Source organism: Triturus cristatus, chromosome 10, assembly GCF_964204655.1.
Source record: "Triturus cristatus chromosome 10, aTriCri1.1, whole genome shotgun sequence".
In the NCBI taxonomy this organism is placed as follows: Eukaryota; Metazoa; Chordata; class Amphibia; order Caudata; family Salamandridae; genus Triturus; species Triturus cristatus.
In genome coordinates, this window is record NC_140593.1 from 998,671,461 (window position 1) to 998,699,072 (window position 27,612).

The window sequence follows — 27,612 nt, forward strand, 5'->3', positions numbered from 1 at the left end:
TAGGGACGTTGTAGTTAGGCGAAAATTTCAGTTAAAACATAATGTTTTAAACTAACAAAACCACTGAAAGTCACCCGTTATAGTTATCGCAAGTAACTATAATTTGTGTTCAAAATTAACTATAACTCACACCTTTGCCAAGCACGTGTGTCATCAGTGATGTAAATTCAGATATCATTAAATATGTTATCAATGAGGTCATGGAACATTTCATGAGTGATGTAATATGTGAGGGTAAATGTAGTGCACTATGGCCGATAGCGTGATGTGGGGTTGGGAGGGTAACCACCTGTGGGTGACCAACCACCGTCCCACACACACAAGCTTTGGCTGTGTGTGGTGTAAGTTTGGGTGTAGGGCCTAGTCCCTGACCAGGCCCTGCTAAAAACACCCACAGGTGGGCTACAGATCCGCCACAAATCTCCAGAGCTGTTGTGCTGAGCATCAAGGTGGACCCCAAATCCATGGAATCCCCCCCCCCCAAGAAATATATTTTTTTAAATGGGACTCCAGTGGGTCATGTGCCCTTACCCTGGCCCCTTATATCTTTCTTTTGTTTTAGTTTTTAGGAATTGGGGACTCGAGAACAAAGGTCCCTGAATCCTAAGATGGTGACCCCAAATTTTACTTCAGAATTCGGGTCAGCCAATCTCAACGTGTGGTTGAGGTTGTAGATCCGCGCATCCTGTGCGGCATGAAATATGCATACATTTTGAGCCTTAATTTCTTAATAACTACTGTACGGATTCACATGAAATCACAAAAAGCATGTTTTCTGGATCAAGATCTAGCTTTCTGCCAAATTTGATATAATTTAGTTCAGCCGTTTTGGTGGTTTTGCTGTTAATTTTTCCTATGGAAAATTGCATGGGGAAAACCTGTTTCGGACCCCACCCCCTCTTTTCTCAACCCCTGCTTTTTTGGAAACTTTTGTGAAGATTTGTTTTACAGCGCCGAACTTATTAGCAAATAAAATTATCCATTTCCTATGTACTTCGGTCCTAACTATGACTACCCTGTGGACACCACTGACTATTAATTAAACATTACTAAGTCCTGTGGAAGGGTTAGTAGTCTTCAAAGTGAATAAGTCACTCCAGTTCTCCTCTTCACAGCACTTTCTTCTACAGTGTCTTGGTTATATACCTATACCCTTTTTCTCCTGATATATTTGTGACATCCTACATCTGCATATTTTAACCACATCTCTTTCCTAATCAGCTCCCACTTTTCACTCTCTGCTGGACAAACTTCCTTGCATCTTCTTCCCCATGTACAATGCATCCACTTACCTGTAAACACTCCCTTTTCATAACTTTTGCCCTATTAATATTTTGACAGATGTGTACCTCCTTCACACTTTCGTAAAGAATCGCGTTTACAATTGGCACACCTGACTATTGCTCTATACAGATAGACTAAGGATTGGATGAGCATTTATTCTGAACCCCCTTATGACCAACTAATGGGCATTGTGACATCTGAAAACCTCACACTGCCTTTGGACAAAAAATCACAGTTATCAATCTTTGCCCATCATAAACATCAACCCACAACCTGAACTCAATCAAACATATAGAGTTGACTCTTTTTCCCAGTATGCACTGTACATGAGTAACATGTTGCATTAAAAAAACGACATAAACATGTCCTGGAAAATGAAATACTCCTAGAGAATTTATTTATTTTCAAGTTTATAAAGGGTGCAGCTTCCTCCAACGGTGGTGTCCCGGCGCTAAGGTAGCAGATTCACACTAGAAGGCACAGGGGAGGAGCTATGTGCGGTTAAAGAGACAGGTTTTCAAAGCTCTCCTAACGGCTGGTTCTGGCTCTGTCATGCAGAGGTGAAGAGGTATGGCATTCCAGAACCTCACAGTTCTAACCACAAATGCTCTGCCACCTATCCTAGTCTTACGGAAATGCGGAATCGTGAGCAGTTTCAAACGGTTTGATCTCAGGACCCGGTCTTGTTGGTAATTTTGCAATCTGTGTCTCAGGTAGGCCGGGCCCTGACCCCCTGGTGGCTCTGTAGGCCAGAGTAAGTGCCTTAAATATAAGAGTAAGTAAAACGAGAAATGCAAACAGAAACAATATTGCGCTTCCCAGGCGTTTCCCTGGCTGAGAGGCCTGTGTCTGTTTTTGCTGGGTGTAGCTGTTGCTCGGTCGTGTGGTACAAGTGGGAGGACAATTACAAATGGCCACCGTCCCCACCAGGACCACTCCCCCAGTGACTCCACTACGACTGTCCGACTCCCAGAAGCTCAGACACATCTCTTGTCTTCCCATCGACTACCTATGGGTGTTCAGTTAGTCAACTAATCAAGGTGTAGATCAGGATGATGGTTGAAGTGTGGCGTTTTCCAGCCTAGCTCACCCAGAAATTGACCTTTCTCTTTAATAAAACCTTAGACAATGAGGTGACATTGTCCTGAATGGTTATAGGAGGAAGCCAAGCCAAGACAAATGCTTTAACGTTTGGAGTGCCACAAAACTCTTCCTGTAATGGAGCAAGGACGTCTATTGGTCAATTTTTTGACGTCCTACAGTTAAGTTTGTTATAAACTGCCAGAACCTATGTACTCAGATTTTCTCAAATGGAGTTGTTTGCGTCGATTAGATGTTTTCCAGGAAGCATCTGCTATGTGTTTGCACTACTCATTTACTCAAGGCTAGATCTGCCAGCAGACAGTATTGTGAGACACACACACATGCGCACACACACACAGAGCACTTCTGTCCACCTGGATGGTTCATTGGACACTGGACGTCGAAAGCTTTTGGATTAATGATCAATTTCGTCCATCAGGCAGGAGGGCTCCTCCAGTCAGCAATCATCAAGCGGCCCACGGTGCAGAGATCACTTCTCGCCAGCCCGCCGCGCGAGCAGACAGGACCATGGAGGACAACTCGACGACTTCGTACTCCATCCCACCCCAGCACTTCAACATCTCCGACATCATCGTCATCGTGGCCTACTTTGTGCTGAACATTGCAGTGGGGATATGGGTAAGGCCACCCAGTGGCAATTCGGGGCGGGGGGCATTCACACACTCTTGTTTTTTATTTACAAGATTAGGAGTTTAACAACAGCAAATATTGGTTGGAGGGCTGGGGGGAACAAATGTGGGTGTTGAGCAGGGACTGTGTCCTAATCTATGAGATATCAGTTTAAGGTACACAGCTGCTGTGTTCTGCATTTCCCTTTTTAACACAAGAATCCCAACACAAAACTGTAAACATTTGTGCAGTGTCGCACTTGCACAACAAATTGTAACATTTATTAAAAGAGGCAAATGCATTTTATGAAGATGAGTGGATACTAGGCAGGCAAGCGTCTGAAGTATCTAAACAAACTCTGCACCATGACTAAAGTGAATCAACTAGTCCTAGGTCCCTTGGAGACTGTCGTCCTCAAATGTGCCATTTTCCTACCTTTTACATTTCGCCACTTTTTACCTTTTAAAACATTCTTATGCAGACAATCGCCCAAGAGAAAATTGTGTAATATGTGTCTTTTCGGGAAATAAAAACACGTATTATGTGTAGAAAAGTCATGTGATTTCTCTTTGCCAATTGTTTGCCCGGTTTTCAATTTGGCACTAGTTTACCATTGCAAATCCAGACCGCACTACTAGTTGTTACAGGTTTGCATGGGATATTAGGGCTGTTTGTGCTGTTTCAGCCTTCTCTTTTCTTATGCTATGCAACGACATTTAGTGCTGCACTTGCATAAACCTTTGCACCAAAACCTTTACTTGCAAAAGCTGTTGCATTGCTTAACATAATACACAGTCCATTGACGCCATCAAGGGGGTCGCAACTGCGACCCATGGTTTGTCCCTTGCGACCCCTGACACTGCCTTTGCCAAACCTGGCCTCAGAGGTGGCAAAAATCAGTAGGAGGAACACAGGGGCAGTTCGTCCTTATGGATGTTGGCTGGGGCTCCAGTTTCTTTGTCTTCTGTCAATTTTATATTTCACTACTCGTGAATAATGTTATTCACTATTAGTGTAATAAGCAACGGAGGACAATTAGCTGGATTTTGACCGTCCCTGGCACCTGAGGTAAGCAAGAAAATGCTTTTAAATGTATGTTGTGTGCGTGCTTGCTGGTGAGAGTGTGTTTATGTGAGTGTGTGTGTTAGTGAAAGTAAAGGTCAAGTGGCGTGTGGTATCACTTGTGCTACCCCTGGCATTTTGGTTGGTTGATTGATGGCAGACCCATTTTGGCATAGGGTATGTCTGAAACATATTAGACTAATAAGTGACTTTAGTTTCCAGGGTTGTTTATGTGAATGTGTGAGCATTTATTTTGTCTGACTTTTTATTTCTCAGTTCATTTTTGTGGGTTTTCATGCTTATGTTTCTAATATGATTTTAACATTACATGACATACCTTTTTATTTTGAAGTTGTGTTCTCATTTTTGAGCTTTTCTTTCTAGTGCAGCATTTTGGTTTGTCTTTTTAATGTTTGTTTTTAATTAAACTCTACTCTTTGAGGAGAGAGAGTGTACTTTAAAAAAGTCTACAAAACGAAATACAGACAACATAATTAAAGTGCCTACCAAAAAAATGAATGTGTCCTTGTGTAACGTAACCGGTGCTCATGTAAAGCGCTCCAATACCTTCGGGTCGAGTTCGCGCTATATAAATCTGCAAAAAAAAAAAAAGTTATTTCACCTACAAAACATACCTTTTATTTCTTGAAGCTGCCATTCTGTCTGCGGTAATTTCATTGTACTGATCATTTTTAAACTTTTGTAATACACATATCTGATCAGAGACGTTTTCAGGCATGGGGAAAGTGGGCAGTTGTCCAGGGCCTCATCTTTAAAGGGCCCCCTGGGTAAGTCATCTTTCTCTTGACTGCACCTCTGTCAATTCCTTTATCACAACCACTCTATCCCTTTTCCTGCCTCTCACTCTTTGTCCCTCTAGCAGTCCAACCTAAGGATGTTGGGTCATATTTCAAAGTTGTGACCCCATTTTTGAAAGTTTAAGTATGATTCGAAATTGTTAGAGACCATACAGGCTTGAAGTAGCAGAACTGTGTAATGCAATTCAAAGTTGTACTTAACAGTGGAGCCCAAAATATGTCTTGCCTGGGCCCCAAAATCCTTAAAATGACAATGTAACTTATCCCACATAGTTGGGAGTATTGTCAAACAGATGCTACATTTTAGCCAGCAACACTTAACATGCAGCGGACATTTACATTTAATGGAAAAAGTGACATTATTTTTCCCAGAATGCAAAGGGAGGAACCTTGACCTGCCAATCAATCACTGGCCTGCTATCTCTTAGTAGAGTAGGCTTCACTGATGGCCTTGCAAAGTTTGACATCATGTACCACACACATTTCTTCCCATATCACAATTTCCTCAGTACAAGCATGAATAAGTCCTAATCTGTACAAAAGCTGTGTCCTCATCGACTGATTGAAGCATCATTAGGGTCCTGGGACTGGGCAAGGGCTTGTTATCATCCAACTGATGCTGTCATATGTATGGTTTACCATAATAAATCCTGGGGCGCCGGCTTAAATAAATTAGGGGAGAATAAGGGGAGAACATCTTTCCATCCCATTTGATTTGCATGTACTCTGACGTCTTGATTGAGGAGGAAAGCTAGATCAATTTGAAGAGCAGATCTCACAATGATGTCCTAGTTTGAGAAACACTGCCGGAACAGACTGCCGTCTTTTGATGGTTTGATGAGGGGACCAATGGGAAATCTATACATTTTTTGAAGAATTATGCCTCGAAACTTCCTGAGCCTGGGACATTCCCATTTGGAAAGAAAACTATAGTTACAGCTTTTTTTGTGGAGTTGCAGGCATTACATATGTATTAAAGTTCTATTCGCCACCTAACTGAGCCTCCTCGGTGCTTTAGAACTTTGCTGGAGAATTTACACAGCTTATAACACAATTGGACATTTCCTGTTTCAATGCAACACACTATAAAAGGGATTAAAACGAGAAGCATGAATTAATAACAAGTAAATACATTTCAATACTAAATACAATTCACTATACCAACCGCAGATATCTAACTATCTCTCTATTACATAGGCTTCTAACAAAGTTATTAAACAGACCAAGGGCCTCACGTGTTTCGGTCCCGGACAAGTTATATCATAATGCTGCATCTGGGTCTTCAAGCATAACAAAAGTACAACAGTCTTTGAAAATAAAATGGCGGGGTTGTTACCACTTTTGAAGCACTGACTATTCTGACTGGAATGGAAGTGGGACCAAAGGGATTCAGTACCACCATGTGATTGATGCAAAAACAACAGTTGATGGACACAATGCAGAACAATGTCATACATTCACCCCAGTACAGAGATCTGGGCCTAAATCCATCGTTTTTTTGCTCCCCATGCCATTCCAGTTTGAACCCAGCCATATGCAAATCAGTCTTGACCCTGTGCCTCATGGGAACAGTCCAGCCCGAACTGCCAAGCCAGGTCCTCCCTGGACTGGAAACAAGCATCCTAGAGCCGGCTTCGGGGTTTCACCCCTTTTCAGCCAGGATAGCTTGACTCCAGTGGCATGGAGAGCACGGGACCCACGTCTGGGCATACCCGTCCCACTCAGGGTGACAAATGCAAAAACAACAGTTGATGGACAGAATGCAGAACAATGTCATACATTCAGATCAGTTGACTGGCGGTGAGTGTTTGATTTGCTCAGTTGCTCCGTCCATTATCCCCTTTGGTATCGCTTTGTTCGCCCTAAGTTGGCAGGGTATGCCCAGACGTGGGTCCCTTGCTCACTTTGCCACTGGATTCAAGATAGTCTGGCTGATGAGGGTTATGAACCCGAAACCGGTCCCAGGATGCTTGTTTCTGGTCCAGGGAAGACATGGCTTGCCAGTTCGGGCTGGACTGTTCCCATGAGGCACAGGGTTAGACTGATTTGCATATGGCCATGTCTGAACTGGGGTGGTGGAGTGAGCTTAAGAATGATGATGGATTAAACCCAGATCAGTTGACTGGGGGTGAGTGCTTGATTTGCTCAAGCGCTCCTTCCATCATCCCCTTTGGTATCACCATGTGATTGACTTTCATTCAGCTGTGAAACTGCAAGCAGTGACGTAAAGACCCCACCCCCCCCAAAAAAAAAACCAGCCGATGCTCCACACAGAGCAGAACACAGGAGATTTGGCTCAATATGAAAAGGACCAAGTGCTCGAGGTAGCTTTTGCTAAAAGCTGCTAAAAATAATGCGTTTTGATTAGCTATTTTACCCTGCTGTGATTGGTTCCTCCAGTTAGGCCCCACCTCTAGATGTATTTGGGAGAGAGCTAAGTTGTTTAAGTACACTGCTGAATTAGGGAGTTCAAGACATTTTCAGTTAAAGTTCTTGGTCCAGTTTCACAAATTCTTCAGTTTTCTTGCTCCAAGTACAAAGGGCGTCGAAGCGAATGCTGATGTGATGCGTACTAATGAGATTCTTATTTTGCCTGCTCTTGAGTTTATAACCTGATATTTTCTCAGACATGGAGCTTTCAAAAAACAGTGATATTCCTAGAAAGTAGTTGTGGCCCATGCTCCCCTTATCTGAGACTCACAGCCTCTTGACCGGTATGTCTATTAGTGTATTGATGCTGATCTGTACATTAGCTCACTCACATTATAGTCTGATAAGCAAGATGTACTTCTAGACACACCCAGCATGTGTAGTGCCTAAACATGCATTGTTGCTCCACCTTGGTCAAAAGAACCAAGTAATCCTCATTGTGCCACTAGCAGAGTAATCACACATGCATGGATAGGTGTGGTCCTCCGTGTGACATTAGCAGAGTAATGGATAGGTGTGGTTGTCCGTGTGACATTAGCAGAGAAATGGATGGGTGTGGTCGTCCGTGTGACATTAGTAGCATAATCACACATGCACAGTTGGCTGAGTGTGGTCCTGTGTGTGTGACACTAGCAGAGTAATCAGACATTCATAGATGGGTGAATGTGGTCAGAGTAATCAGACATGCACAGATGGGTGAATGTGGTCTTCCATGTGACACTAGCAGAGTAATCACACATGCGCAGATGGCAGAGTGTGGTCCTGTGGTGTGACACTAGCAGAGTAATCAGCCATGCATAGATGGGTGAATGTGGTCAGAGTAATCAGACATGCATAGATCGGTGAATGTGGTCTTCCATTTGACACTAGCAGAGTAATCGCACATACACGGTTGGCTGGGTGTGGTCCTGTGTGTGTGACACTAGCAGAGTAATCAGCCATGCATAGATGGGTGAATGTGGTCCGAGTAATCAGACATGCATAGATCGGTGAATGTGGTCTTCCATTTGACACTAGCAGAGTAATCGCACATACACGGTTGGCTGGGTGTGGTCCTGTGTGTGTGACACTAGCACAGTAATCAGACATGCACAGATGGGTGAATGTGGTCTTCCATGTGACACTAGCAGAGTAGTCACACATGCACAGTTGGCAGAGTGTGGTCCTGTGTGTGGCAATAGAAGAGTAATTACATATGCACAGATGGCAGAGTGCCATACTCTGAAAATGTATAATTACAATATGGTCCAGAACTCCAAATTATAACAAGACAAATAGTCCAATATAATGTATACAAAGAATTTGATTGATTCAGCAGGTCTTATTCCATTTTCCTTTATTCAAAACTCTTCTTTACAGTAAAATACGACCGTAGCCAACGCGTTCCGTCCCATCGGACTTCTTCAGGGCAAAGGACAGTATGTTGGCCTTCTATAAACAATATTGTCTGTCATGCGCGATCATTTCTCCATAGATTTATTTGTCATATGAGATCCTTTTCATTAATTTGATGTCAATGTAGCCTTGTCTAGGCAGAATCACCTAAAACGAGGAATCCTTTGATATCCAGTTTATATGTAAGTCATTTGCCAAAGTGCGGCATTGGGTATTGTCCCATCGCAACCTGAAAGGATGAAGAAAAGCCGCTCGCATAGTATGCCCAGATCGTACTCTGAAAATCTATTTGCATACACCCCAGTCAGAGCAGCTGTGGCGATTCCATGGATGTCTGGAAGCTTAGGAACACAGACTCTCATTCAGGAAATAAATGTAATCATTTGTTGCATCTTACTCACAAGCCCTTGTAGCTCATACACTCTCCAATGAAGAAGTGTTTCTTCTATCTCCTACACTATGGGCAATGGCACCTCAGTCCAACCTGGTAATGACTGCCTATAAGTTTATTACTCTGGGACTGCAGCACATTGAATGGTGATACGGCAAAGGTATGTGTGAGTTGGTGGGAGGTCACTCCTTCGTACGTTACCATGGGTCTGTCTGTCTAATTATGGGCCATGTCTTCTATTACTAGTTGGGAAGCACGGGAGTGTATCAGTGATTATGGCGCAAAGTCTATGAGCTGATCCAACCTCACTGGAAATTAATTGGGATCCCACCCATTGCCCTGAACTCTCCCACCTGGTTTGGTATTCAGGGTGGTCTCGGGCACGTTGAGTGCCTACTTCCTACTCAGCAATCAACAGGCCAAAGTCCGTCATCTCCTCTCTATCCCCTATCCTTTCATGTTGCTCTCGGTGATGGGCTTCTGGCACAGAAAGCCTCACGAAATCTGACAGCCAGTAGGTTGATTAGGCCTTCCACCAAACTGGCTAACCTTGGGCCCCAGGGCGGTCTGGTCTTTGCTAAAGGAAATGGCAACTCTCCATCCAAGTTCCCTAAAGACGTTGTCTCTGTGCAGTGCCACCCATTCTAGGCTTAGCAGGGCAGAGGCCTTGCTTAGCTTCGACATGGGCACAACGCTGAGAGCACTTTGCTACTCAGTTATCTGAGCGGATTCTACCCTTTCTGCTCAAATCCACACTTAACATACAGCCACTCCCCTGCATAACGAAAATCAGGCCTCAGCAGTCCCTGTTAATCATCATAGAGTCTGTCTTTGGCGTAACCTTTCATCTCATGCCTTGTTCTGAAGGAAGTACGTTGCTTAGTTTCTTCCTGGGCCTGCTAAGAAGCAAGTTCACTCTGGTTTCTGTAGAATATTACTTCCAGTGCAGTTGCAGGTACCAAAATAGGTTATATGACTTTACCACGCAATGCCTTTACCACACATGCATTTACCATGCATATGGCTTTGCATCCCTTTACCAAGCAAGCTCAGTAAATTTAAGGTAAGTCAAACTCTTGCATATATATATATATATATATATATATATATATATATTACCTACTGGCGGTCGCCAGTAGGTAGTTATAGTTAGGACCACGTTTCCATAGGAAATCCGCAACATTCTATTTTGAATAACTTTGGCGCCGGTCGACGAATCCTCGCGAATTTTTCAAAATAGGTGGGGCGCTACGCTCCGCTCCTACCCTGAAAGTCTCGGGGGGATTCGTCAAGCGGGGGCTGAGATAAAAGGGGGGTCCCAAAACGCGTTTTTCCCATGCATTTTTCCATAGGACCTTTAGACAGGGCTACAGCCCGAACGGCTGAACAGAATTACTAGAAATTTGGCAGAGAGGTAGTCCTCAGGTCAAGGAAGTGCCTTTTGTAGGTTTGGTGTAAATCTGTTCAGTAGATTCTGAGAAAATAGCCTTTAAATCAATATATATATCTGAGCCAGCTTACGGTGCGCTTACGGTACGCTTACCGTACGCGTACGGTGGCGTGCGCGACCGCGATTCTGATTGGCTCTTAGATCTTAGTAAACATTCGAATCGGCCGAAACCAGGAAGCGGCGGCCGCCATTTTCTCTCTCGCACTGAGAGTGATTTTTAAAATATAAAGCCCAAAAACATGTAAAGGGGCTGTTTAGACAGCTCCCACACACATAGCCATGTTGAGGGAGTCCCCAAAGATCCCCCAAGGCCAAAAACGGAATTTTAATTTTTTCGGTAATTTCGCCGATTACGCTTACCGTACGCGTACGGTAAAAAATTAAAAAAAAAAAAAAATTATCCACACTTTCTCCTCCCCGCGTGCAATTGGTGCCCGAAGGGCACCAATTGTGCATGGCTTATTATACATGAGATAAACTAAAATATTTTTAAAAAAAATAATAAAAAAAAAAATTATCCACACTCTCTCCACCCCGTGTGCAAATGGTGCCCGAAGGGCACCATTTGTGCATGGCTTATAAAATATATGAAAAATTAAAATATTACCTTTCAAAACGAAGTGCATCATATGTCCTCCATGTGCGCACGGTGCGCGAAGCGCATCGTGCGTACATGGCCCATCTAGCGTAACGTGGGCACGCGGTGCGCGTAGCGCACCACGTGCCCACCGTGCGTGCACGGCACTAACTGCGTAAAGTGGGCGCGCGGTGCGCGAAGCGCACCGTGCGCGCACGGAACGAACTGCGTTAAGTGGGCGCGCACGCCACGAATGGCGTAAAGTAACTTAGCATTTAAAAAACCGTACAAATTCACTGAAAAAACCATAGGTTTCACACACGTTATAGTTAGGAATTAGCATTTAAAAAACCTTGCAAATTCACTGAAAAAACCATAGGTTTCACACATGTTATAGTTAGCGGAAATTTTACTGATAAAAAACCAATGAAATTCCCCCGTTATAGTTAGTGCAGGCAACTATAACTCACGCGACCGCAATCTTCTGCTGATGACATATGTGTCTTTATGAAAAAAAAATATTTGTAATATATGTATAGCTAAAAATGTATGGAAGAAGACATGGGCAAATAAGTGTCTAAATACAGTATTAGCATCAGCAGAGGATTGCGGTCGCGTGAGTTATAGTTGCCTGCACTAACTATAACGGGGGAATTTCATTGGTTTTTTATCAGTAAAATTTCCGCTAACTATAACATGTGTGAAACCTATGGTTTTTTCAGTGAATATATATATATATAGAGAGAGAGAGAGCGAGCGAGAGAGAGAGAGAGAGTAAGTATGCGTTTGTTTCTGTTTGAATAAGTGATGTGGGGTGTGTATAACTGTATAGGTCAGTAAATGGAAGTGTGATTGATCCTTTGCATGACTAACTAGGTGTGTGAATAACTCTGGATAAGTGGTGGTGTGTGAGTGTCTGTATAGGTGTATGAGTGCATATGATAGTGTTGTATTGATCTGTGACTGCATGTATGAGTGATTGTATGGGTGAATGAGTGGATGTGTGTGTGTAGACCTAGGATCAGTGAGTGCGTATGTAGTAACTGGTATTGGTGTGTCGAAAGTTTCGAAAATGGTAGTGTGTATTTTACAGTGGGTGTATCAAAGGTTATATTAGAGTGTGAGGAGGTGCATCAGATTTTCACATGGATGATGTCATCAGTGATATCATCAGTGATGTCACTGACCATGTCATGAATGATGTAATATGTGACATCATCAGCAGTGCATTGCGGGGGCACGAGTTATAGTTAGCTGAGCTAACTATAACAGCTGAATTGCTATGGTTTTGTACAAGTGAAATGTCCAACGAACTATAATGTGCCTGAAACCTATGGTTTTTTCAGTGAATTTCAATGTTTTTTTAAATGCTAATTTCTAACTATAGCGTCCCTGAAACTTATGTTTTTTTCAGTGAATTTCAAAGGTTTTTTAAATGCCAATTTCTAACTATAACATAGTAGACTCGTTTTCAGAGTGGTGGAGAAAGGTGAGCGTGGTCTCCAACACCTTTTAGCAATCCCACTGTGTGGGATTTACTGGAGGTTACAGGAGGGGTAGTTAGCCCCTAACGTCAACTTTGGGGGCCAACTACCCCTTTTATTACCTCCAGTAAGTCCCACACAGCAAGATTGCTAACTTGTTATATCAGGCCCCACCCCCCTTCCTGCACCACTGTGCAAACGAGCCCCCTGGCGCGTTGTAAATTGGGGGATTAAGTCCCCTTGAATCCTGAGGGTCCCTGGGGGCCAAGTAGCCCACCAGGTACCTCCATTAAGTGCCACAGAGCTGCGTTGCAGAGAGGTGGTCCGAGGCCACACCCCTTTTTACACCACGCTGCAAATACGGCATCTGGCGCACTGCTGCTCGGAGGATGAGGTCCACTTGTGTCATGAGGTGTGTATATATATATATATATATATATATATATATATATATATATATCACAAAAAACGAGTCCAGCACCGCCACTAGCAAACATGGGCGGGAAAGACGCTGGCAGGGACCTCTTCGATATGCTCAGGCTTACAGGAACCAACAGGAGTCCAGAATTAGTGCAGACATTAATTTATTCGGCATGAGAAATGTCCATTACATTCATCGGACATAGTGTCCGCCATGACGCGTTTCGCCCGCGTCCGCGAGCTTGATCACATGACGCGCTCTGGGACAACCATAGTTGAATCAAAACACATGCACAAATTCCTTTAGAAACAAAACTACTGTGTGCATAGAACTAAACAACAGACTTCAAAACACATGGTAGCTTGCCACGAAACTACCGACAGTACAAATAGTTCAAAAAAGCGAAAAATAAGTATATGTATTCATCAGAATCAAATAATAATTGCTGATTGAAACCATATGAAGTCAAATACTTATTTGCTGCTAACACATGAAATATTAAGTACCGCAATTTAAATACAGTTAATGTAATAGAAAGTCTCATCATAAATATACTAAAAACGACAGATTTGACCATATTTTAATTAATATTCTCGCAAAATCCCATATCATTTAAAAACATCAAGTGTTTCTGAGTTACAGCGATGTTTCTATTATAAGTTCAAAAATGTAAGTGCAAAGTGTCGTAGTTATTGTATATCCACTGCTTAGTCATTTGCAAGTGCAAATAGTCAATAAAGCATATGTATTATCTCAATGAGTAATGACATATAGCAGTTAAACTGAAATATATAACGAAAAACATCTCTAAAAGGATAAAAATGATATCAAGGAAAATTCCAATCAGAATTCTAAAACACTGTGCAAATAGGCATATAGAAACATCGACTTATTCTCATGTATAACAATGACACGAAATAGCAATTGCAGATAGCAGCAAAAAACAGGGGAATACTTAGCACAGATAAAATTCATATATTAATATGGCAGTTAGTGTGCTATATACATTAGTGCAAAATAGCGCAATAATTGGAAGATAAAAAGTTCCGATCTAATGTGCAAAAATAGTTGTAATAGCAGCAATACACACGATGAACTGATAAGAAGACTGTCAGGTCTATCTATCGGCATAGAGTACCAAGAAGTCAAGATAGTAATAAAGTGCAATGTGCCAAAAAGTAAAAGACTTATAACATAAAAAATTTATTAAATGAGTCAGTTGGTAAAATTGGTTCAAGCCTGAACAAATTTGCAGAGATAAACACTTAGATCATAACAAAAGTACTAGGGTTGATACATAGATAAAAGTGACACAAAAGCACCAATTAGATATTGCATCATGTCATAAAAAACTAACATGTAAATGACATATTTGAGTCACTGGTAACACAGAGAGGGACAGGGCGCAGATCCAACAAGGAGAACTAAGACAGAATATATTACAGAAAATTATATAAATCCTCACTATTATTAAGATCGTTGGGCATCTTAGTGTCGAGGGACATGATAAAATGAGTCTCCAATTGGCGGAGGGTTTTTTCACGATTACCTCCTCTCACAAAATTAGAGACCGCCCCTAAGACAGTGTATTCTAGATCCTTAAGTTTGTTGTTATGGACCATTTTAAAATGCCTCGCCACCGGATTATTGGGATCCGAATTGACGATAGCCCTGACATGTTGTAAAATGCGCTTATGTACAGGGAGCTTAGTGCTTCCGATGTACTCAAGACCACAGGTACAGTGTAATTTATAAATCGCAAAGTCTGTGCGGCAAGTAAGATAGTCCCGAATGGGAACTTTTTTGTTAACAAATGCCGTAATATAGTCAGTGCTATTAGTTGCAAAGGTACAAGCTCGACATGAATTACATTTGTAAAAGCCTTTTTTAGTCAACCAGGTTTTTTTGGGAGTAACTTCAGGACTAGATTTAACAAGGGCATCCCTCATAGAGGGTGCCCTTCTGAAAGTAATCGCAGGAAGTTCTGGCAAAATAAATTTGAGTGTCATGTCGGTTAGTACAATAGGCCACTGAGTATAAATCATCTTGCGAATCTGTTTGTCTTGCTGACTGTATGTGGTGACAAATCTGATGTTAGTTAAATCTGTCTCACTATTCTGTTGGGCAGAAGGTGTCACTTGTGCTTTTTTTACAATTAAAAGATCAACCCTTGGTAACAAATTAGCTTTAGTGAGTGCAGAGTTCAAGAGTTTTCTAGAGTAACCTCGATCGATGAAACGAGCAAAGGCTACCGATTGACAGGTCTGACATTCTGATTCTTCACTACAAATACGGCGAATCCAAAGGAATTCGCCGTATGGAATACTCCGAATAGTGTGGTGAGGATGGGCACTAGCCGCATGTAGAATGGAGTTCCCTGCGGTAGTTTTCCGGTGTAATCTAGTATGAAGTTTGCCATTGCTAACGTAGAGACATGTCTAGAAATTCAACTTTGGCATCATCAATAGTTGCAGTGAATTTGAGATTCAAATCATTAACATTAATAGAATCAACAAACTGTTGCGCACTCTGTCTGTCGCCCTTCCAAATCATACAAATATCATTGATATAACGCCAGAAGTACATCACATTGTTAGTCCATGTGACAAGGTGATTGGACCTAAGGACATGTTCCTCCCACCAGCCCACATGTAAGCATGAGTAGCTGGGGGAGAAACATGCCCCCATAGCCACACCTCTCAACTGCTGATATACCTCTGTACCAAACAAAAAGAAATTATTGCAAAGGCATAGTTCAATCATCTTTAGCAGCATTATATTGTGATCACACATACTAATATCCCTTTGTGAAAGGAAATATTGCACCGCCGCTAAGCCATCTGAGTGATTAATACTAGTGTATAAGGATTCAATATCCATAACAACTAGTAAGTAATCTGACTGCCACAATATGTTCTTAATTTTGTTTAGGAAATCAGGGGTATCTTTGACAAATGAAGGAAGGGTAAAAACAAAGGGTTGAAGAAAATAGTCCACATACTTGGAAATCATTTCAAGTAGACTTTTTTGAGCCGATATTATAGGTCTCCCAGGGACAGGATCAGTTTTTTTATGGACCTTTGGCAAAGAATATAAAATAGGGATCACTGGAAAGTCAACTTTTAAGTAATTAAATTCATCCTTAGTTAAAATGCCTTATCGTTTCCATTGCAGTAAACTTTTTGTGATTGTTTCTTGAACTAGTCGCATCTCTTGTCGTGAAGATTTTCTATAACAAGTGATATCACTCAAATGGCGCATTGCTTCTGCAAGGTATTGATCTTTATGCCAGAGGACAACGTTACCACCTTTGTCTGACTTGTTAATTATGATGTCACATTTTTGCTTCAATTTATTCATTAAAGTAAAGTATTGGGCTCTCTTGAAATTATAACTTCTTGTTTTGGAATTGACATAACGATTTAGTTGTTTCAGCTCTTCAATTATTCTCTCACTAAAAATATCGATGGCATCTTTTTGCATGAGAGGTTGAAAAGTGAACGGAGGACGAAAAGGGCTAGGAGCTGGTTGGTTAGTAATAATGCCCATGTTAAGCAATTGGTCTTGAGTCGACATACTATCTCCATTTACAGAATCCGTATCAGAGAGGTGAAGGAACGTTTGAAGCATCGGGACATCATTGACTTGTAAGGTCTCAGCAGTCGCTTTATTAGCGGGTGTAGTCTTGGGTCCAGAGGAGCTTTTATTCAGTTGATAACATTTTCTGAGTTTGATTTTTCTGACAAATTTGTATAGATCGATTCCTGTGTGATTGTAAGAGAAATTATTAGTTGGACAGTATGATAGTCCTAAGCTGAGAATTTGGATTTCAGCATTGGTTAGTTTTTCCTGGGTCATGTTGATTACGGTTTGGTTTGGAATGCTTTTTGATTCCTCCATTTCTTTCCCCTGTACCCTCTGTTGAAACCTCTTGCGACATTTATTCCGCCTCTCCCTCCTGCTGCGATTGAGGCGTGTTCTAGTTGCCCTTGCTTCGAAGGAGGATTTCTCAGTCGCAAGGTTTGTCTCCGATCCTCTCTGATAAAATTTAACTCCTCAGCTGGGTTTATGGGATTGATGGTTATTGCCAAATTGGTTAATGAATTAAGACCATTGTCATCAGAATCACTGTTCGAGGTAAGGGAATCAATATCTGAGTTCGTATTAGCTGATGGAACTACCCCGGGGTTATTAGGTTCGGTCGTAGATGTCTGGGTAGAGAGTGCTTGTCTCTTATAGTTATCAAATTTTTTAGAGAATGTGAAAATACGCCCAGTAGCATAGTCATTGAGGTCACGTGCAAATTTATATGCTTTGCGAGTCTTAATTGTTTCCGCATGTTTTTTAATACGAATGTCGATTTCAGCCCGACCTTTAGTGACAAGGTCTTTATCACTGATTGCATCCAGTAGCCTATTAATTCTTTCAATTTCCAAAATTATAGCTTCTCTGTCAATCTCCGCGTACTTAATCAATATGTGGACCATATTCATTGAGGCCTGTAAATAGTTATCGGCCCATTCCTTTAACATTGCCGGATTAGGGTTCTCAAAAGTCGGAGCAATAAGGACTCGCAATCCTCTAGGTACGCGGTTGACATCTCTATATTTCTCCAAACTTTTCTTCTCCCACCACTTAGTGAGTTCATTTCTAAGGAGCTTTTCTAATGATTTCAAAAGTGACCTCAAATCTTGATTATCAGACTCACTGTTCATAGATGGTAAAGCCAAATTTACATTAGGTAGGTTCAAAAAGAGTGCCTCCGTGGCAGCCTCCCTATCCCGAAGTGCGTCGTAGGTGGCCATAATTGGATATTCAGTAATTGCCTGATTGAATCTGCAAAAATCCGTAAACAAATAGTCCTGTATAAATGTCCATAAAAACAGAGCATTAAATCCCACATCCTACTTAATCAGAGGAATAACCACAGTAGCGAGAACTCACTCTTACCGAATGGGTAACCGTCGATCCCACAAGTCCTCCGACTCCGTGTGAAACACGGGCTCCCAGCCAGTGTCCGAGTGAGGAAAACTGCTACTCCGAAACGTAAACAAGTTAGTAGGGGGGCACAACTACGGCTCACTCTTCCAAGAGTTTAACACGATACGTTGAAAACGCAGATGACATGTATATATATATTTTCAAATTAAAATGTTTTCTTTATGGAGAAACCCCCCTAAATCTTCCTTTTTAAAATTATCCTGCCCCCTATACACTTACCCAACCCTAAAAACACCCTTACCAGTTACCACCCTTTACCCATCCATAAACTCAACAACATTTTTTTTGCATCTTATACCCTTACTCATCGCTAAATTCTAAAAATACTCTCATCACCCTATAACCTTGCACCCCTGCCATGCACAGTTTTCTCATCAATAATTTAATTGCAAACATGGCAGTGATATTATCAATTATGTCATAGAAGATTTCATGAGTGATGTGATATATGGGGTGATTAGCAGTGCATGGCCAGGGCATGAGTTATAGTTGCCTAAGGCACGGGCTATAGTCACTTGAGATAAATATAACTGGTGAATTTCACTGGCTTTGTTCTTTTAAAATGTTACATTGTCACTGGATTTTTCACATAACTATGACGTTATTTTAATCCTTGATTGTTTTCTGTTTCTAGGGTTTTTTAACATAAAGTAATATTTTATTACTATACGTAAAGCCAATGGGATGGGGTACTGGGGCTTTTACAGGCTCAGGGAGGGGGTCCCTTTGTTTGGTATTTGGCCCCCTTCCCTCTGTAATGAAATTCAGCCCTGGGGCATAAGGTCCATAGCACCTATTAAGGCTCGAGGATGGGGGCCATGTCCCCCTCCCCTTATTTTAAATAAAGACCATGGGGGAGTGGGGTGCCTGGGGCCTCCCAGAGGCTCAGTTAGGGGGTCCACACACCCACCGGCCAAAATTAATATTTTGTGCCAACTCCTGGCCCTGCCCCACACCAGAGGGGGTCTTTTAAGCACATCGCTGGAGCCAGCACCTGGGGGATCAGGGTAACCCTACCCTACCCTCTTCTAACCTTTTGTTTATGATCAGATCTGAGTCCCGAGTCCAAAGATAGCAGTGCTACATCTTGTTGATGTGGTAGCAGCCAATCAGATATCAGAATGAGATCTGTCGGCGTGTGGATCCTCCATGGTGTGAAATAAATAAAGATTTTGAGCATTAATTCCTAAACAACTACTGAACAGATTTACACTATACCACAAAAGACATGCTTTCTGGACCAAGATGTAGCTTTCTGACAAATTTGGTGTAAACCTGTTCAGCGGTTTTTGCAGTATCGCTGTTTAATTTATCCAAGGAAAAATGAATGGGGAACACGTGTTTTGGGACCCCCCCTTTTTATCTCAGCCCCTGCTTGATGTATCACTCCAAAACTTTCTTTGAAAGAGCAGTGGATGAGACTTATATGTGGAAAATTTCATGAAGATTCGTCAAAAAAAGCTGAAGTTATTATGAAATAAAAAACCTTTTCATATGGAAATGCAGACCTAACAATAGCTACCAAGTGGCGAACACCACAGGATACTACATCTGTCAGGTTGCTCAAAGTTCACAACTGAACTTGGTCATCAAAACAGTACAATCAATATGTGAAGCACATTAGGCTCCACAAAAAGGACTGAGATTAATTCAGTTTCAATTCATTTGGATTTATTAAAAGTTAATGATTTAAATAAGGCAAAAATCAGGTGGGTGGCAAATCAAAATGTGTATGCTTCAGTTAATATGCAAATCAGTTAAAACAAACTCACGTATCTCATAGGGCGATCCAGCAATTAAAAGAACAAAGACCAGTCAGTACTCTAAAATCTCCTACTGCGCTCTAGCTCTGTCTCAATCTGATCTCATCTGAAGAAAATCTGAATTTGAAGTATACATTTGAGCTCTGCACAAATTAAAAGCACATCTTTAACATTTTGCACACCTACACACAATTCTCATGAAGCTATCCAATCCTGTTAAAGCAAAATGATACAATTACATACTCATTAGGCTCTCATGTGTTTTTTCTAACAAGTTTCTCTCTGGGTCTTTCAAACTTACTCTGTCTGTACTTAGATAAAATATATGAACTAAGTTACACAGTGTAGGTGTCTTCTGAATGCGCTATTCATTAAAATATTCCATGAATATCACACAGAAAAGAAACATTACTTCTCAATGGAAAAAAACAAAAAGAACATTGTGTTAGATAGTTAGATCTCCAGGTTGCTTAGAAATAAAATGTTTATTTGACAAAAAGCAAAGATGGCAACCAGCGTCAGCCATTTTATATTCAGGCATACATTTACTATAGCCAGTCTAAACGTGATTAAACATGTATTCTCTGCTACAAATAGCAACTGTGTGTCTATGCGTTAATGTCATCTAAATGAAACATTTGAAATATATGGTAAGGTATTGTCACACCTGTCTTAGCTTTTTTTTCCCTTGTATGTATATATTCACCTAAAAAACATAAAACTGAAGTATCACTAAGGCCCTGATTATGATGGCGGGCAGACCTCTACCGACAGGCTGTCGGTGGCGGTACACAAGTTGAGAGCCCCTCGGTCCAACCGCCGTATTGCGATACCGGAGGCCGGACCCACAGCGGTCGGGGTGAAGACTGCCGCCTCGGCCAGGATCAGTGATCCCGACAGGGCAGCGGTCATATTTATAGTCCAGAATGGCGGCGGTGCCGAGGATCCGATATCCCTTTCTAACAGCTTTTTCATGGCGGGAAGACTACCTTGAAAATGCTGTCGGAAATGGAATTTGGGGGCCCCAAACAGGGCCCCTGTCCATCGAGGCCACTGTAAAGTGGCTCTAAGGGCACATGTAGTGCCCCCATACACCTCCATGCACTGTGTGCCATGCACCACACGGTGCATGGCCCTCGGTCCATGGATGTTCAGGAAATGATCATTTTCACAGCGGCTTGTACTGTGGTCCATTTCCAGGGCGGGGTCGCAGCACAAGAAGCAGTGAAAAGTAGCACTTTGCGACCACCGCCTGCTTGTTGGGCTGTCTCCTGACCGCCGCGGTTGTGGGCAGCGGTCCATCCGTCCGCTATCATAATCAGGCCCTAAGAGCCCCAAATTATGGTTAGCTCCATTCTCCATAACTTGCACAACAGCCAGGAAAACCATAACTCGGATGCCAATACAATGTCCATGACCTTCCAACCTTGATGTTACAGATGCATTTGTAAAATGTAAAATACCTAACAGATGAGATTACACATCATATTGTACTTAACACTAGGACAGAGATACGTATGAATCTAGTATTATTTATTGTGTTGGCATTTACTTAAGTTGTGCTTTTAGGTGCTGTTATTGGCATAAATAATGTGAGGTTGCAAACATTGCATTTGATGTGTGTTATGGTTTGTATGTATGTTGTGCTACAGCCATACCATGCACCCAACTTTTGGCCGAGCAGTGCTTGGCTGAATGTAGGAGTTGGCCTTTGCCAATGCTCTGCATCTAAAGTGCTATGAATTCTCCGCACCCACCCTGCCACAGTGTGGCCAATCACTTGATGCGCATGGCCTTGTTGTAAAGTTGTTTAATCTTTTCTTTTCTAATTTGCGTGTTCTTCTTACTGCATCATTTGTAGGTCTTGCACTCAGTACAGTTTAGAGAGATGTTGGACATCATCTGCAATTCAACTTCACCCTCTGGCATCTCATGAGCTCCCTATTATTCTGTGACCTGAGGTGTCATTGCAAGTGTCTGAAAGAATGCAGTCCTCAATGGCCTCTGCCCTGCTTCTGGACACTAAGTTTGTAGGTGACTGGCATTCCATATTTTCCCATCTGGGGTGGCTGAAAAATGATATGATGCTCTTCTCAGGTTCCACCATCTCTGCAGTGCAGATTACCTCTTGCTCTTCAAAAGCTGAAACAGATGCAGAAATGATCCTGCGAGGTACTTCTGAGCATTGTCCGCCTGGTTTGGAATGGGTTGCCAACAGTCACACAAAATCCCAACTGCTCAAGTCTCTTGCACCTCACAAAGTGGGAGCTGTGCCCCCTGTTGATGTGGTGAAATATTACCTAAGTTCTTAGTCTGTGAAAAGCTCAGAATGCCCTTTCAAATTTTAAATAGTAAGGGACACAGGCGCCCGAGACCCAAGACGACAGTTTAGTCAATGGCCTCCCAGTTAATTCACATCTGACCTTGCCACTGCATCTTCTGTGATGACCATGAACAGATGGGAGTGGTCCTTTGGGTGTGGGAAGCTGCTGTGAACTGAAGGGATAGTGTGCCTTGCTCTGCGCAGTAGCTGTGATGGGAACAGAGGCAGTGCTTTTCATGTGAGAAAGGTGATGTAGAAACTTTGCAAGCTTTCTGCAAAGTCAGTTCTGGTGATGGTGGTGGCAAGCTGATCTACGCGGCCCCTATGGAGTCGGAGTGGATGGTATTAGTGCCACTGAGAGATTCTGTGTTGCCTGGTCAACCAGAGGGTGAGATTGAGGCCCGAGGGTCTTAGCTGAACTGGCACCTATGCAGTGTCTGTGGTCCTCCTGTGGACAGAGTAGGCAGTAGGAGACACAGGCGGAAGTAAGTGTGAATATGCAGTGGCTGATTGCATCCACTGTGTCCCTTCTGGTTGGGGTATAGCATGGACTCGCCCATTACAGTCCCTATGTTCCAAATGTGGGCCTCAGAGCACCACAGGACTGGACACTCCTTTGTAAACCTGAGACAGTGGGAGAAAGAAGTGACAAACCCCCATACTGAAAAGGTGACTGATACCTGAGGAGAATATTACACAAAACACCCAGGAGACCTTGATTTTGCATTGTGCAAAAAAATTGCAAGATTCACACTTTTTTTAAAAGTCTTGTGATTTTCTTCAATGTCCCTGCAAAAATTTAAATTTTTGTTTATTTTGTTAAAAAAAATAGGCTGATGATACTTTTATTGGCTTTGAGCAACCGGACAGCTGCCGACAGAGGTGTTAAGTTCCTCGGTGGCCTGCCTTTGAGGAAGCACGATTTTAAAAATTATAATCCACAACCTAGTTACTCATTAAAGACACGAAAAGTTGAAAGTGCACTTTGCACATGATAGACACAGTGACACATGAAACTGAGACAAGTGATGTGGAAGCACCATAAAAGCATACTTTAAAATGAGAGATGAAGAAAACATTCATACAAAGTAATACTAATTCATATAAACAAGTTGCACTAATGAATTTCTTATGAACATGTTGTTTTTAAACATTTACTGATGAAATAATGTTATTAATAAAGTGGCCCATTGTTTCTATTGCCTTTTGTTAGACTGCACCATTTAGAAAAGCCTGTGCAAAAAAGTGTAGAAACTAGGTGCGATCTTGAAATTTCGTCTAATAATTCCAGAGATTCTATAGTTAATGAAAAGTAAAAAACAAATTTTGTAGTGGGAATTTAGAAAATTATATACTTATATGAATATTGAGAAAATTATGGTAGTAGGGTATTTCTAACATCAGCTATTTCCATGTAGTAAAGTCTGGTGGAAGTTTCACATGTTCCCCATTTGAATTGATTTTATTACATTATATTTGATATTAATTAAGAGTTTATTTCATTTGAAATGTGTAATGCCAACGTAAAGGCTCTTTCGAATATTTTTTTCCTAATGCTGACCTATTCCCTGACCTAATACAATGTTCCTTTTACAATTAGTGAAATGTTGCTTTAATTGTTCAGTACATGGGTAACTTTAGGCATTCCTAAATGTTTCTTAAACGTTCACAGTGACTTATTCATGTGGGAATAGGGTTTCAGCTGTTACTATGGACTGAAGCTTTGTATTTCTTTTTCACTGATATTGGGTCTATGTGGACTTTAGAATCTTTCATTTCTCATGACTAGCATGGGAGAGTCTCTTACTGTTGCGAGTGTCCTAGGTGAGCTTGTTTGAATCTGAGCAGATGGCAGTGTTTCGATGGTGGTGTGATGCTGCATATCTGGGACTTTGTTAAACTTTATAAAAGAAGAATCCCCAAAGGAGGGGCAACGCCATACTTTTCTTTTCCCCTAGGGAGAGGAAGCTATGCTGATCAATTTTTGATGATTACTAAGAACTATCCTTTTACTTTTGGACTTCTTTGCTGATGCTACAGTCGGTAGCTGATGGACTGAAATCTTCTTTGCCGAATCTTCTCAATTTAATTTTCCTTAATTTCTTTTACTCTATGCTAATAAACTTGCCCTTAATAGACTTTAAATCTGAACCCTTTCACCTTCTTCTTTATGATTTGAGCTGTTAGACAAACAAACTGTACTTCTGCCTTTAATGGTAGTAGGACCCTGCAATTCTGTAAACTGATTTTTACAGTAACCATCCGTTAAAGCCTTGTGTAAGTGTTTGGCGCTTTAATGCAAGCTGTGATATTCTTAACTGAAATTCTTAAAAGACTGCTTAGTGCTATGGATTTTGAATATTTCATACAATAACCAATATCTCTCTGATCTCTTAATATTGAGTCTTGTTGGTACTTCCATTTAAACTGTTCTATTTTACTGATAATTTAAATGCATTGCAGGGAGAATCAGCGAGCTCTGTTAGAACATCAAGTATTACTTGTTTTGTTCTGTGTTGCTGTTGCAGAGCTTAGGTTTGCATAATTCTAGTTCGACTTTACATCTTCATGAGGTTGGGTCTTCCTGTTGTTAATCTTTATTTTTACAGCATGGTCTTGAGAGTGGTGTACCTAAATCTGATCTCAAATTTGTGAGTTATCTTTCAATTGTTGGTCTTTCGTGGGCCACAATAAAGTGTCCCTGGGGGCACGTAATGCCCCACGCACCTTCATGCATTGTGTGCCATGAACCACATGGTGACGGTCCATGAACATGCAGGAAGTGCTCATTTTCACAGCAGCATGTGCTACGGCACTTTTCCTGGGCTGCAGCACAAGCAACCATGTAAAGGAGCACTTTGTGACCACCAAGGGCCCTTCTAGGAAAGTGAGCGTTCTGTATTGCTCAATTCAGTGTATATTTGTATCTTAAACTTTTGAATTATCAAAAATCTGTAATAAAATTCAAAGTTGCCCTTCAAATATTTCTTGCACTGGCCCCAAAAATATAATTCTTAGTTTGGCTGTTGTGCTGTCAAAGTTCTGGAACCCAGGCTCAGTGATTCTAGAGCAATTTCCTGACTGGGGTTGCTGGGCAAGGGGAAGCATCCTTTACACTGCAGTCAATACCACGATGTGTCTTTCGACCGCAGTCACTACCCCGACAGCCAAGGATGCTAAAGGTGCTAATCTGATCAACGGTTTCCGTTTCCGGCTCAGAAGACCATCGGACCGTTGGTGCAGTGCGTTGCGTTGGAGTACCTGGAGTGCCTGAGCAGCTGTTCGGTGTTCAGCGTTGTGCATTGGGCCGAGCCAAGCCAAACAGGGCGTTGAAGCGTTGAGCATTGAAGCGGTGTCGGCATCGGAGCGAGCCGCTCGTGGCCTATCTGTGTCCGTGTCCGCGGCCACCGGATCGACTGTGCGACCCCGCATCTCTGCGGCTCTGCCCGCAGCAGGAGGCGGTGGCGGCCGCCGGAGCAACTGTGCGACCCCGCATCCCTAGGGCCCCGCACACAGCAGGAGGTGGAGGACAGGCTGAGGTCAGTGGCAGTCAAAGGCAGTGGTAGTGGACCGCGGCCAGTGGTGGAGGCGGAGGCGGTGGCGGCATGCATAATGAAACACCTTTGAAGCCTAAGGCAGGTGAGCACTGAGCACTGGCAGATGAACACTGGCACATGCACCGAGCAGGCATGGAACATTGAATACTATTGTGTCTATGACTTGCGGTTACTTGAGCTGCCTCGTGAGCTAAGTGGTCGAGGTAAAGCGAACCACAAGTCCTATCTGAAGATCCTCTAGTGGAAGAGGCCAGTGACTGCGTCCCTGCGCTCTGCCCACAGTTTTTGCTACAGCTACAGCGAGCTACAGCGAGGGGAGAAATGAAAAAGATTGGGATTCAGGAGTTGAGCAGGTGGCTTCGAGGCTCTCTGTGGACCTGCGGCCTTGTGGACCTGTGGACCGGTGCCCCTTGCACTTTCCAGCACTCCCTAGTTAAGGTCAGTTGAGGGTTGAGAGCACTGACTTCCCCCACTTCTCCACTCCGATTTCCCTCACGTGGCCCGGTAAGTTGCAATAACTTACAAAGGGCGCGGTTAATGATTGTGGGCGTGGTGGTGGGAGCCGGGGGTATGAATCCCCCCTCTTTAAGAGAGTTTGTGGAGTTGGTGGAATAATTGTAGAAGAGTAGAGAACTGGACTTCTTATCCTTCACACTCCCTGCCCAGTGGGATTTCAATGGACTATCATAGACCATAATAGAATATAATTGAGTATCTTGTAATGCCATCCAGGTGCTTGCGCCCAAACTCATTACTAGAAACAGTAACAGGTCAGTTAGGGCCATCAGCCAGCTCAGTAAGTCGCTATACGAACCATAGTAGTCCCCTTAAACTCCCAAAAACCATCCTGCGTAGGAGAAATAGGGATCACCTTTCACAGTTGAAAACTTACCCATCGGTGATGTCAATGCTTACAAAAGGTGTAAGGTGCTCCAAGTGATGTAAGGGGTCAATGGAAGAGAAAAAGGAGGCCCAGGAAGATGTGGAGAAGGACACCCATGTAATATCAGAGAATGAGGAGGGCTCTCAGTCCACTAACCCAGAGGTTAAAGCAACCCTTTATCCCGCTGTAATTATTCAACAGAAAAATAATGGTGAAAATATTAAGTTGTCGTCATCTACACAGCCATCCGGTGAAATTGTTGTTTTACAATCAGGAGGGGAGGATAGTAAGATGGAAATGGATCTGGCGGTAGGCAAAGCAAAAGGCCCCCCAAAAGAGAACTTGAATAGAAAGGAAATTACACCATTATCACCATTGGCATTTGACAATCCTCAAGCCAATCCAAGAAGTACGATCGGATTTAAGTCAGGTCTCTCTCCGTTAAAATTGGGTGTGCTATCGCTAAAGGTACCACATTGCACAGACCTTAGTTCTAGCTCTGAACTGGCGAAAATGAAGGACTATACTCTACCGGATATTGCTAAACAAATGGAAAAGAACGAAGAACTGATGGCGCATATGAGAAAAACAAGCGTCACGGAGATGGATCCGGATTTGGGAGTGTCTCCGGTCTTATTCGCTGGTCAACCACATATGCCCGCCCTGTATAGTAGTACCCCCACTAGTTTATCTCTTGTTCATTCATTAGAATTTTCCGCTGAAGGGACATCAGCAGTATTACTGGACAAGGGAGCAGAGAACATCATGAACTCCCTTGAGAATACACAGAGGGGGGGGGGGGACCTTGGAGATTTTCTATGCATTGGAGAGAATTCTCTCCTCAATTTTGTCTTTGTAGAAAAAAGTATGGTAAATTCTGATCATATATTGGAAGTCCTCTCTCCCATATTAATAGGGATCCAAGAACTCAACCAGATCAATCCAGCCATAAATAAATTGGTAAATGTTCCTGAGGTAGCATGTCGCCCATGTCAGATATGTAACGGGATGCCAAAAACTGGTATTAAATTAGAGGATGGGGAAATGAAGGAAATGAATG

The 27,612-nt window shown here is 42.3% G+C and overlaps 1 protein-coding gene across 1 annotated transcript in view; it reads left to right on the plus strand.

The window, feature by feature from the left end:
* Positions 1 to 2,856: 2,856 nt before the first annotated feature.
* The window catches only part of SLC5A10 (solute carrier family 5 member 10), a 681,053-nt gene continuing 656,297 nt past the window's right edge, over positions 2,857 to 27,612 (plus strand). Inside the window, exon 1 of the mRNA XM_085628993.1 lies at positions 2,857 to 3,006. Coding sequence (XP_085485119.1) covers positions 2,896 to 3,006 — 111 coding nt within the window. The 5' untranslated portion in view covers positions 2,857 to 2,895. The remainder of the gene's footprint in view (positions 3,007 to 27,612) is intronic.